Source organism: Equus asinus, chromosome 8, assembly GCF_041296235.1.
Source record: "Equus asinus isolate D_3611 breed Donkey chromosome 8, EquAss-T2T_v2, whole genome shotgun sequence".
Taxonomy (NCBI): domain Eukaryota; kingdom Metazoa; phylum Chordata; class Mammalia; order Perissodactyla; family Equidae; genus Equus; species Equus asinus.
This window is the reverse complement of record NC_091797.1, coordinates 85,828,748-85,842,108: the sequence shown is the minus strand read 5'-3', so window position 1 is coordinate 85,842,108 and position 13,361 is coordinate 85,828,748. Positions and strand designations below refer to the sequence as shown.

The 13,361-nt window shown below is 51.5% G+C and overlaps 1 protein-coding gene across 9 annotated transcripts in view; it reads right to left on the bottom strand.

The window, feature by feature from the left end:
- The window catches only part of LOC106846949 (mitotic-spindle organizing protein 2B-like), an 86,641-nt gene that overhangs the window by 2,183 nt on the left and 71,097 nt on the right, over nt 1-13,361 (bottom strand). Inside the window, exons 3-7 of one of the 9 annotated variants that reach the window (XR_011505386.1) lie at nt 4,657-4,805; nt 4,153-4,179; nt 3,786-3,894; nt 1,073-3,685; nt 374-486 (exon numbers count right to left, since the gene is read on the bottom strand). Coding sequence is in view for 4 of the 9 variants with exons in the window: in XM_070516211.1 (XP_070372312.1) it covers nt 3,547-3,685; nt 3,786-3,894; nt 4,153-4,179; nt 4,657-4,805 (424 nt within the window). In the remaining 5 variants the exon portion in view is untranslated. Of the gene's footprint in view, nt 1-6; nt 3,686-3,785; nt 3,895-4,152; nt 4,226-4,656; nt 4,806-13,361 lie in introns of those variants that run through there. The other 8 variants (XR_011505385.1, XM_070516211.1, XR_011505388.1 and 5 more) reach the window with 8 other exon arrangements.

Here is a 13,361-nt window from a genome sequence, read left to right as displayed (position 1 = left end):
CTGCAAGACAGAAAAAAGAGCTCTCCTTAGAACCTAACCATGCTGACACCCTAATATCTGACTTCCAGCCTCAAGAACTGCGAGAAAAGAAATATCTGTTAAGTCAACCAGTCTGTGGTATGAGCAGACTAAGACAACTGTGTCCAGAGTATACAAAGAACTCTCCAGACTAAACAATAAACAACCCACTCCCTCCCCAAAACAGGCAAAAGACATGAATAGACATTTCAGCAAAGAGGATATGATGTTGGCAAATAACTCAACAAATAATGTTCGATTTGCATTAGGCAGTAGGGTAATGCAAATTAGAGCCACCCTGAGGTACCACCACACATCTATTAGAATGACTCACATGGGAAAAAAAAATACTGACACTACCGAGCATCCCACGAAGGGGAGACACCTCCTGGGCCTGGACAGCTCTGCTCTCTCACCACCTCAGCACCCTCCATCCACTGGGGACCTGCTGGGCTGACGAGGACTGTTCTGAAGGGGAGATGGGAATGCACAGCCACATAGCTGAGGGCTCTGTCTTCCGGCACCTCCACTGGGATAGGGGTTCAAGGGGCCATGCTGGGACCCCGGGTGGCTCCAGCGTGCAGGCCTGGTGGTGCCTCTGCATCTCTTCTTTCTGCTGACAGCCCCCTGCCACTCCCTTCCCAGACCCTGTGGAGACTGAAGGGCCCGGAGTTTCCCTTGTGTTTTCAAGGCATAAACACGGGTCAGTGTGTGGTGTTCAATGGGACCCGCAGGACCTGTGAGATCCGGGGCTGGTGCCGTATAGAGTGGCACTGTGCCAGTATAAGTGTCCCTGACACCCAGGGCAGGGTCCCAGGACAAGCAGAGCCTGCCCCTTACCTACCCCCACCTGCGGGGAGCTGGACACTGTCACCAGGGTGGCCCTGGCACCCACTCATTCGCCCTTTCCTGAGGCCTGTAGCCTTTCTCTGCTGGTTGGGGGTTGAGAGTTGGGGGGAGAGATAGGGGCTGGCAAGGGTGGGGGCCCTGCCTAGCGGACTCATGGATGAAGCCCTAGCAGGCCCAGGGCAGGGGGTGGGGGAAAAAATCCTACCCTTCAGCTCCCACACTGACTGTCACTCCCCCAGCTCCAGCCTCGGCGGGGTGCTCCCTGGGGATCACAGAAGCCAGTTTTGTATGGAGGCCTGCAGGGGAACAGTGGGGCTCCTGCTGGGGCTGGAGAACGCTCTCCCGGGCTCTGTCTCGAGTGTTCCCCACAGCTCCCTGCTCTCCAGCTGTCCACCACCCCGGCTGTGGTTAACTCCGGCCCTGCCCGGCTCCCAGACCTCCCACCACAGGTAGAACCCCTGCCCTCTCAGCTACCCTGCATGGGGGTCTGTGCAGCCAGAGTCCAAGGTGGGGGAGAAAGAAGCCTGACAAGAGTTGTCTCAGCTGTTCTGGTCCTGGGGTCCTAGGGCAGGGCCCCTCCCAGCTCTGGGCCTCATCCATGGAATGACGAGTGCAGGGAGCAGGTGATCTAACCCCCCCTAGGATACCAGGCACTTCTTGGGCCCTTACCTGCTCAGCTTATGAGCACCAGCCCCTTCCTGGTGGCAGCCCTTGGGCTGTGGGGGGCTGAATGGGGAGGAGGGTAGAGGGGCTGAGTTGGTGGGCATGGGGTCCTTTGGGACCTTCTATCTGTCTCCTTGGTGACTCCCAACCCAATGCCCAGGAAGCTGCTCACCAAGCTATTGGGAGCCAAGGGGTGGGGAGGCTGTATATCTGCACACGTCACTGCTGGCCAAGGTCACACCTGAGAGCATGTCTGGGCAGTTGGCCACCTCAGCCTGAGGCAACTGCACAGGGACCATGCTCTGACCAAGACTCCAGGTGCAGCCCAGGGGCCAGAGACAATGCCTGTAACAGAGCCCATGGAAGCCCCCGGCAGGGTGGCCTGGTTCTGGCTCTGGCATCCTCCCGGGGGCCTGAGTCCTGCATGCTGGAGAATTTCCCCATGTCCCCGGGCCCACGGTCAGGAGGGGAGGGACGGGGGCTGCAGCAGTCCAGCCCTCTCTTGGTCCCAGGGAGGGGCAGGGATTTGGGGGGTACCCACTCCAGGGAGGTAAGGGGCTGCCTTCTCATGGGTCCCTGGTGACCAGGTCATGTTGGCAGCTTGCTGGTGGGGTGACATGGGCCAGGTTGGGGAGGCCCAAGGCTGCAGCCCAGGCTGGGAAGCACCTGGAATCACCTGGAACCTGGAGCCTAGCAAAACCTTGGGGTCCCTGCTGCCTCTCAATCCCCAGAGTAGTGTCCATGGGAGGTGGGGTCAGAAGGGGTGGGGTGAGAGTTCATGGCCCTGAGGCCTGATTATTGGAGCGAGATCACATGTGCCTCGTTGTCCTCGGGGCCCAGAGAAAGCTGATGTCAAGGCTGCAGAGAGTCGAGGAGTAAAGCTGCCAGAGCCAGCAGCTTCCTGTGTGGTCCTCACAGGCAGGAACAGGGAGTCGGAGGCGTCTACGGTAGATGTAGCATGGCCTTGGAGAGACCAGTGAGGGTGCAGGGTGGGCCTGGGGACCCCCCAGGATCAGGCTCCACAGCCACTAGGTGGGGCCCAGGCGCTCGTGCACCCACCTGCACGTGTGTGTCCCACCCCGAGCTGTTATCACAAAGCTCTGATGGGGTGGCAGGGAGAGAGGCAGCTGGAGCTGCGGGCCCTGAGCTTGAAAATAGCTGTTGCCTCAGTCTGCATGGGGGTTTTCCCCCCCAGGGGAGTCGTGTGGGCCATGTGGGCCTGTGCCTAAGTATGCATGTACCTGGGCAGGTGGGGCTCTACATCCTGGGGCCTGAGGCACATGCCCTGCAGTCTAGAAGCCCTGGGAAACTCATGGAACCCCAGAACTCCGCTGCCCTTTCTAGGCAGCCTTCTTGGGGTCTATGCTCTGCTCTCTGGATCCACTCCCAAGGGGACATGTGGGGAGCCTGCCCCTTCCCTGTCATGGACCCATCTGTGTCTGGTGTGTGTTAGGTCCCCTCTGAGCTTGGCCAGTGGCACTGCCTTGAGGGCAGGACCCTGGGTCACAGGCCTGGCCATGTCCCAGACTCTGAGCTCTCCCTGTACTGGTGCTTCCCCCTTATAGAACCTCGGTACATTTGCAGTGGATTGGGAACAATCACCTGGTTCCCGGAGTCAGGTGAGGACTCAGTGCCACAAAAGATGCCACAGTGGACACAGCAGCAGGCCATGTGGGTGGCTGAGCAGTTATTACTTTGGGTGCCTAGGGCTGCAGGCCTCTTCCCTGCCCACCCTACTCCACCTGCTCAGGTAGCTGGAGTTGGTCATAACCTGGAAGGTGCTGGGCAGAGTCCACCACCAGAAGTGGCCGTGGCCCACTCCCAAAGACTCGAAGTTCAGCATCTGGGCTAAGGTCTGAGGTCCTGAGGACCCTTTGGCATGGACAGGCCTGCAAACCCGAGCTGCCCCGGATAGAAGGGGCTGCCACCCACCCCCAGCCTCCTGAGGAGGTAGGGGAGGGCAGGCAGGCCCCCAGCGGTCCTCATAGACTGGCAGGCTGCTCCATGTGGCCAGGCTCATGGGCAGGGGCCTGGCCTAGGGGCTGCAGGGCCTGCACTGTCTCCTCTAGGCTGCCATGTGTGGCAGTCAACCCCGGCAGCTCCCGCTGGTTCTCCTTGCTGTGCCAGATGCCGTAGACAAAATACACCACAAGTCCTGTAAGGATGGCACAAGCCTGAGGGGCAGGTCCCAGCCCAGCTTCCCTGCTTGCTTCCTCCTGCAGCCAACCCAGGGTCCCAGCCTGGTCCCTACTCACCAATCAGCAGCCAGACGGAGAAGCGCAGCCAGGTCAGGGAGCTCAGATGCAGCATGAGGAAGACGTTGAGGAGGATACTCGCTGCTGGAGTCAGGGGCACCATGGGAACCTGAGGGGGCAAGGGCAGGGCTGCTGGGCTGCAGGGATGGACTGCTGGCCTGGGGCCTGATTTCTCAGGAGTCCACGGAGCCTTTCTCTGCCTCTGCGGATTCTGGAATCAAGGGCCCGCTTGCCATGCAGAAAGAGGGGGATGGGGTACCGGCCTCCCCCACCCCGTGAGCCCTGGTGCATCCTGCCACAGCAGAGGAGGAAGGGGCGAAGGGAGCTGGCTGGGCTGGGAGTGAGGGGTGCTGGCTGGAGGAAGTACCTGAAAGGTGTCCTGCCGGCGCTGTTGCTGGTGGGCCCCCAGGACAAGGAGACTGAGCAGAAACACGACGGAGCTGAGCAGGAGCAGCAGGGTGTAGCCCCAGGGCGGGAGGTGCAGGGCCGAGCCCCCAAAGACCAAAGAGGTCTCGTTCCCGTGTTTGTGGGATGAAGGCAGGAGCCCAGAGGCGAGAAGAGGCTGGGGCAGCAAAAGCCCCAGATGAGGCCTAGCCCACTGGGCCTCCCTGGGGCACCCGCTCTGCGGCCACCCAATCTGCAAGTGCTCTCTCAAGGGCGGCAACCAAGCCGAAGCTGGAGACCGGAGCCCCAGGGGCGAGCCCTTGGTTGACCCAGCGGGTCCTGGGAGAAGACCAGCAGAAAGGCCTGGCCACTGAAGGCCAAGCCGGCGCAGGGCTGGGCGCTGCCGCCCCCTCCATCCCCACCCCCAAACCCCCGCCACCTCGCCGCCGGGGCCACAGGGGCAGGGAGCACAGGGCCCAACTCTGACCTCTCGTCTCAGGCGCACTCGACGTGGGCAGTGACACGGCCGCGGGGGCCTGGGACTCGCTCGGCAGCCTCTGCCCGGCGCACATGGACTTGAGCATCTGGAAGACGTCGAGGGGCGCCACGTTCAGCTTCAGCAGGCCCAGCAGGATCCTGGAGAGACAGACGCGCTGCGCAAGGAGCCTCCTCGCCTGGGCCAGGCTGCTCGGCCAGAGCGGGCAGGCGTAGCCGCCTCCCTCAAGACCCCGCCTCTACCCTGGGCCTCAAGGGGGTCCGACAAGGGCAGTGCGGGGGAGAGCTAGAGGGTCGGGGGTCGCCGAGCGCGCAGCCCCGCCCGCTCCCGCTCACTTGTGAACACATCGGGGTCCATGGCGCCGCCCGCCGCCTGCGCCAGCTCGTACAGCTCCATCTCCTCGGCGCTCAGCACCTTCTTCCGCCGCAGCGCGAGCTTCTGCAGGGCCGCCTCCAGCCCCGGTGACGCCCCCGGCCCCGGCCCTGCGCCCGGAGCCGCCATCTGCGCTGCCGCGGGAAAGCGCGCTCCCCGCCAGGCCCCTGTCCCCGCCCCCCTGTCCCCAGCCCTAGCCCGGTCCCCTAGCCCCGCCCCACGGGCGCGCCCACAGCGACTTCTACCTGCCCCTCTGACAGTTCCTTTCCCGACAGCCCGACCCCAGAGGGCAGGGCCGGCTCCGTCTCCCCTCGGTCCCTCGGTCCGCAGACGTGTACGCGCTGGACTGTCTGTTAGCTGTAGGGGAAAACGTGGCCGACCGCTGAGACCCGCTCCTTTTCGATCACGGCTTCCCTGCTGGGCTGCCTCGGTCGTTGTGCCTTAGGTAACAGCACCCAGCGCAGTGCCTGGCATCCTGTAGGCACTCAATAAATGCCTGTAGGAGGAAGGGCAATCAACATTCTGCACAACTGTTCCTCGCCAGTTCCCCACTATGGGGCGCCTTTTGCCTTTTTTTTTTTTTTTGATGAGGAAGATTGACCCTAAGCTGACACTGTGATGGAGAAACCAAAGATTCTCCTCACCACGGACCCAAAAGGACCACGGGGACACTACCAGAACTGGAAATTTGGACTCTTACCAGAAGCAAGGGGTCCCTCGTTTAGGAAGATCCAGTGTTAAAATTCCTTCCCCACCTCATCATAAATATTTAGAGCCCTATCATAAAAATTTAGAACCTCATCATAAATGTTTAAAGCCTTACCATAAATGTTTGAAGCCCAGCAATCAAAACTTGTCCCACTAGCATTTCCTGGAGCCACGCTGTTCTCCCTAACCTCTTCAATTTTGCCCCTAATCCTGATTCAGGGAGACAGATCTGAGGGCGCACACCTCCTGACTTCCTGCAGGTGAGTCTCAGAATAAAGCTTATTTCTCCCCCAAAGGCTGATTCTATAATTAGTTCACCGTTTCTGCACATCAGGCAAGAAAACTCCAATTTTGTGCAGTAACAATTAGTGACCATGAAGGGACAAGGTCCTGTTACTGCCTGCCCAAGTCTCTGGAACCCCCAGCAGGGTATGGGGTCTTTTCATACGCCCTAGGTGGCTGCCTAGACAATTTTGTCTAGAGGCTCAACTGATTGGATTCCCATTTCTTACTGCAGTGCTCCAGACCCCAAGGGTGTTTTTTTCCTTTTGGGAGAAGAAATAGCTTCTGGATTAAGACATCTCTGGTTGTAAACTGCCCCTGACCATCTGGTTTTGAGTAGCTCCTGGCACTGATTCTGAGTCACTTCTGAAAAACTAGCTAGTGTTCTGGTCTGTGTTATATGTAGAATCGTATTGTGTGTTAATGTTTGTCTGAAGTGCATAGGCTGTTTGGGGACTGAGTTTCTTGGTGATAATATCAAACCCTCTTTAGAAATTACCTTGTTTGTTGTGGCCACTTTGGAGAAGGCACCCTAAAATAGGGATAACCATAAACAGCTGGCAAGATGACCCCGGATGATTTAAAATTACAGTGGCCACTTTGGGGCTCCTTTTTAAGAGCCAGGCAATAGAGAAAGTTCTTTAAAGAGTTGAGCTCACCACCTTCAGTACCTAAAGGTTCCAGAAGCTGTAAATGTTTACAAGGATCTGCAGAATCTTACCAAGCTTGTTTAGCATTCTGAGGGCTTGACTTAATAATCAGGTAGGAGGTCCTAATATACAATTGGGCAAAAATGCAGTTGCACTCCAATTTCTGGCTAAGGGTCCTACCAAACTGCCATCAGCCTCAGGGGAATTCTACTTTGGGGCTATCATGAGTAATACTGGTATGAAAATTCACATACAAGTTTTTGCATGGACACGTTTTCATGTCTTGGATTATACACAGGGGCAGAATGGCTGGATCATACACTAACCTTGAGTTTGGCATTTTAAGGAACTGCCCAGTGGTTTTCCAAAACAGCTGCGCTATCTTACATTCCCACCAGGAGTGTATGAGGGTTCCAATCATTCCACATCATCTTCAATACTTGTTCTCTGACTTTTGACTGTAGACATCCTGGGGGGTGCATCGCACTGTGGTTTTGATTTGCATTTCCCTAATGACTGATGATGTCAAGAATCTTTTCATGTGCTGGTTGGGCATTTCTATATCTTCTTTGGAGAAATGCCTATTCAGATTCTTTGCCAATTTTTAAATTGGGCTACTTATCTTTTTTATTGTTGAGTTGTAAGAGTTCTTTCTGTATTCTGGATACAATCCCCTTATCAGATATATGATTTGCGAATATTTTTCCCAGTCTGTGGATTGTTCTCTTTTCACTTTCTTGATGGTATCCTTTGAAGCACACAAGTTTTTAATTTTGATGAAATCCATTTTATCTATAGATCCAATTTTATAAGTCCAATTTTCTTAGGTTGCTTGAATTTTGATGTCATATTTAAAGAAACCATTCAGGGGAGGGAAGAATGGGTAAAAAGCGTCAATTACATGGTGGTGGATGGTAACTATATTTTGGTGGTGAGAATGCTGCAGTGTATATAGTTGTTGAATTACAGTGTTGTACATCTGAAAGCTATGTGATGTTGTAAACCAATGTTACCTCAATAAAGATAAAAAGAGAAAAAAGAAACCATTGCCTAATCTGTGGTCATGAAAACTTACTCCTCTATTTTCTTCTAAGAGTTCGTTGGGAGTTTAGCTAAACTACTCCATACCATTGCTGCCTCAGCATCCATAATGTGTGGCCTAGTGGCCTGCAGGGGCCTTGAAGTGACACTGGCCCCTCCCGAGTGCATGCCCTAGATAACCACCAGCAGAGTCAGAGTACCTGTCAGTTCCTGATATGACTCCTACAACTGCCCTTGTGAGACGCACTCTCCCCACCTCCCAGGGCCTTCTCCCTGTGTGCCCCTTAGATAAGACCCCTGGGAACATTACCAGAACCTCTTGTTCATTTATATTGACCAATCCTGACTTAGCCCAGGAACCCCAAGGACTCTGCCTGTGGTCCCCAATAAAGGCTTATGCCGCAGGTCCTCCCCTGCTCTCCGCCTGCACTCTGCCTTAACCTCCCCATGCGGCTCCTCTGAGGTGAGCTGTGGACCTTCTCCAGGACCCGTGAGTAACAGACTTCTCTATTTCAATTCCTTTGCAGTCTTCTGTTGAACAGAGGCTCAGCATGCAACACCCCCAGGGCTCTACCTAGCAAATGTTAATTTGACAAAGTCACAGCACATATTACAGGCATACCTCCTTTTATTGTGCTTTGAAGATATTTTGTTTTTTACCAATTGAAGGTGTAAGGGAAGAGACCGAATCTCCCCCCTTTTCCCTTCTGGTTCTTATGGCTGGTCAAAGAATTACAAATGACATAAGGCAGATTAGCAGGAGAAAATCAGACAAACGTTAATACACGTACATGGGGAATTCACATAAGCATGAAAAATTCCAAAGACAGTCAGGCAAACTGAGGTATATACGTCCTTTTGGACTAAGGAGAGGGAGATAGAGGTCTGAGACTTCAAAGAGGGACAAGGCAATTTATAGGAAGATGAAGAGAGTTCATATTTGGTAAACAGAGGGTTGCATCGTCCCATCTGTACACAATGGGACCCAAAAGAGATCTTTTGATATAATGGCCCTTGCTAGATGCCTTCCTGCCTACCACATCTAGAATTATCCATGGTAAGAGCTCCTTCCTGGTGTTGACATGAATAATCCACAGTCCATCTATAAATCAAAATTGGAGTGAATTTACTATGTGCCAGAGCTGAGGACTAGCCCAGGACCTTCCTTCCTTAAAGAAGGAAGGGCATCAAAGAAGTTGGTGTACGAAGTGGTTATATACCGTCTTGGAACATGCTTCATATATGACAGGAATGTCCCTTTTACAATAGTCATGAGATTGCATTCCTGGCACAGCAGATCAGTGAACACAGGTCAGTGGTCATAAGGTGAGCACAGCAGGTCAGTAATTAATCCTTAGTTTAGGAAGAGATGCTTTTCCTTAAAGAAATGCCCATATGGGGGAAGTTACATCCCTATCTTTAAAGGCATCATTCTTGTCTCTGGGACATAGTAAATATTTAAACCAGATGTATAATGCATGCTCAACAGGCCATGTCAGGCCCTTTTTGGGAAACAAGGTCAGACCAAATTAGTTTTAAGCCAAATGGCTTCCTCATATACTCCAATATATCCTATTGCTTTTCAGGTATTTATCAGTGAGACAGACCCTTCTGTCCTAAATCCTTTTACTCACTTTGGGGGAAAGTCAAATGTTCTTCCAGAATCTTCTGAGCCTTGACTGTTTTCAGTTCAAAATAGCCCGCATACCAGGGGGGCACATCTTGGGGTGGCCTGCCCTGAGCCCCATCAGTTCCCTCCACTGAAACGTCCCTGGAAGTTTCCCATGTTAAAAGCTGAGCCGGTGACTGTGGAGAGAGAAAATGAGTTAGTAGCTGAGTGGTCAGGAATCTGCAAAGGGAGAAAAGATCATAGATTAGAATCGGGATGAACAAACAGGAAAGAAGACATCAGTGCCCATCTCCTCAGACACCATTAAACCAGTTCCTGATCCTGAGAATAAGTCAGTCCAATAAAATGGGTGAGCTTCATTCATCTGATGGAAAATGTGAATCTTCTCTTTTAATAGATGTAAGTTACATGCTACTTGCCCTGTTTGGTTCACATTAAAGCAACATTTTTCTCTGATGAATGCACAAGCTCCTCCTTGCTGGGCAGTCAGTGTGTCCACAGCAGGTCGATTTTGGAGGACCACAGTGGCTAGGCTGTTAATCTCTGACTGCAGTATTTTCAAAGTTTCCATGGTGGTGTTAAACTCGTGTTCCATTATCATAGAGAGACTTAAGATTACCTTTTCGGACTCATAAATTTCCAAAGCTGGGGAATAAGACTCTTGATGCTGAAAAGAACTTGGAGTTGTGATATGCAAGTGGATTCTTTATGATTTCTCAACTGGCACATTTATGTGGTGCAATCTTATGAACAAAGGAACTCAAGTTTGTGGTTTGGCTGGCATTTACGGTGGAGTGTCTGGTGACAGAAGGTGCCCAGGTGTCCAAGTCCACATCATCCTGACCAGTTAGGTGGGAATCCTTTACATACTTTCTTGACACATAAAATAAAAAGACCCAGTGTGGTTTGCAGACAAAGTGAGAACTGAACATGTAGTTCTAAGGGTCTGGAGTATTCCATGACCTTTGTCACTGGTAGTATTAGTACCTAAACATCTCCATTTTCCATGTGTTCCCGTTAATGTGGGAGAGCAGAACAGATGTGGAATAGCTGGTACAGGAGGCCTGCAGTCTGATTTTGGCAGCTGTAAAGCCTGGTCCTGTCACCTGAGCACATTAATCCAGTGTTTGGATCCACCCATGTATAGCTTGTGGTATTGAGCAGCTTAACGATGAGGGCAACTGCAATATCCTAAGTTGGGCAAGGGTGGCTTATAAGCCATCCAGAACCTTTGGTCATTTGGAAAATGTTTGTGCCAAAGGGAGTAGTGTTAGAGTCACTTACAATTTCCTTGAGAGCTTTGAAGATGCCACCTGTGGATTCAAACCACAGAGTTTGATTGCAATATTCTCCCGGTATACCACCCAGGAAAGGTCCAGTGTCATATTTACTTTCATGCAAAGGGAACAATTTTCACCTGTTGTCTTTATCTGGGCAAGGGACAGTCCTGGAGCTTCTCTAGAGGTTTTCTGGGGCCCAGGTGACTCAGCAGGAGAAGAGGCAGAGTGATGTTGTCCTTTTCGTGGACACCATACCCTGTGGTTCATCCATCTTCCGTACTTAGTCCAACAAGTTTTTACAGCAGCAGGAACAGAGACTAGTTCAGCTTCTTTTGTGCACTCCAGCTGTTGACATACCTAACAGTCAGATTGATTAGTTAGCATGGCCAGAGTCTGGTAAACCGGCATAAGGGGGTGTTTGGTCTGTGCTGGTCCTGTTCAGAAAGAGAGGGTTAGTAAACGCAAGACATATACTGGAAAAGAGCTCATAGTGGAAACTTAGAGAAGGGAAGTAGGACAGATAGAGACCAGGACTCTCCAGTCTGCTTTCTAATAAATGATTAAAAGGAATATCCAGGGGCCGGCCCCGAGGCTGAGTGGTTAAGTTCACACACTTCACTTCAGCAGCCCAGGGTTTCGCCGGTTCAGATCCTGGGCGTGGACACGGCACCACTTATCAGGCCATGCTGAGGCGGCGTCCCACATAGCACAACTAGAGACACTCACATCTAGACTCACAACTAGGAAGTACAACTATTTACTGAGGGGCTTTGGGGAGAAGAAGAAAGAAAACAAAATTGGCAACAGATGTTAGCTCAGGTACCAATCGTTGGGGAAAAAAAAAAAAGGAACATATATATTCATTAACAGGAAAAGTGTGTGTGTGAGTGTATAGGGAGTTTTAAAAGCAAGGGGGGAAAATAGGTGAAAGCAAGGCTTCCTGATCTAATATCTTGGGAAAAGCTGTCTACTTCATGAGGTCAGCTGCTTCTGGGGACTGGGAATCGGCCCAGGAAGTCCTTAGCTTAAGGTCACCTGTGGGGACTCTCTTCTCATTGTCTTGAGAGTGATCTTCTGGGTCTATTTTGGCACGGCTTGCTTGGGTCTATGAAGATTTTTCCTTTATTTTGATGGCAGAGTAGAGGGTCAGTAGAATTCATAAGGTCCTTTCGGGCAAGGTGACAGCTTATTTTTTCTTCTAAAGACCATGATGTACACCCAACCTCCTGGTCCAAAGAGACAGGAGGGCTTGTCAGAAGGTGGGGACCACGACTCTTTTACCTGTTGACCATTTGCTTCAAGTAGACTAGTTAATTTTTGTCTAGAGTCAGTCATAGCATCAAATTGTTCGCTTAAGTTCCCATAATATTCTCTTAATCCAGGAATGGAAGGTTTAGAGATGCCAGTAGGCATTGGGTGTCCAAAAACTATTTCAAAAGGAGTCAATCCATGTGTCCTAATTGGAGAATTCTGGATGTAATAAGGGCCAAGGGGAGAGCTTCTGCCCGTTTAAGTCCAGTTTCTTGACAGACCTTTCCTGAAGTCCTTTCGATGTCTAGATTTTTATGTTCCACTTGCCCTGATGATTGAGGATGATATGGGGTATGAAATTACAATGAGCATGCCAACGTTTCTGCAAGAAACTGGTTTCTCTCTGCTGTAAAATGAGTTCCTTGGTCCGATTCACTCTATACAGGAATGCCAAAACAAGGACTAACTTCAGTTATTCATTTCTTTACCACAGTTGTGACATGTGCTCATCCAGTTGGACAGCATTCAGTCCATCCACTAACCACACAGATGGTACCCAAACAATGAGGATAGCCTAAAGCTTGGGGCAAGTCTGTAAAGTCCATCTGCAGTGCAGCAAAGGGTAGTGTGGGCCTGGGAGGACTTCTTGGGGTACACTGATTTCTCCCAGAAACTTGGTGAGATTGGCAAGCAGTGCACTGGGAAATAATTGGGTCACAAATTTTATGGATGCCAGGGAAAAACCAATCATCTTTTAGTTCCTTAACAATCCCCCAACTGCACATATGTCCAATTGTTGAGAGATAAGCGCAACCCAAAAAGTCAAAGAAAGGAGCTACAGGAAGTCCCTTGGCCCAGTGTTTAATCCATCTGATCATTGTTTGATGGCATTTTGTATCCCATTGTCTTTTTCAGATTGTGGCTTATTGGTCTGATAGTTAATAATGTCAGTCAGGGATAAAGCCAGGTTTAAAAACTGAGAATCGTGGCAATTATCTATGATAAGAGCTCTTCCTGAGACAGGTGCTTCTATCTTAAATTCTTTTACACAATTTGGGGGAAGGTCAAATGTTCTTCCAGAGTCTTCTGAGCCTTGATTGTCTTCAGCTCAAAAGAATCTGCATATCAGAGTGGCACACCTTGGAGCAGCCTGCCCTAAACCCCATCAAAGGTTTGGACCAACCCCCCCATCAAGCAAGTCTATCTGTGCCATTTTTCCAACAGCATTTGCTCACTTTGTGTCACATTTCACCACTTCTCACAATGTCTCCAAACGTTTCATTATTATTATTATTTTGTGGTGGTGATGTGCGATCAGTGATCTTTGATGTTAGCATTGCAGGTGGTTTGCGTTGCCATGAACTTCACCCGTGGAAGACAGCAAACCTAATCGATAAATGTGTGTGTTCCGACTGCTCCACCGACCAGCCGTTCCCCTGCCTCTCTCCCCCTCCTCAGGCCTCCCCATTCCCTGAGACACAA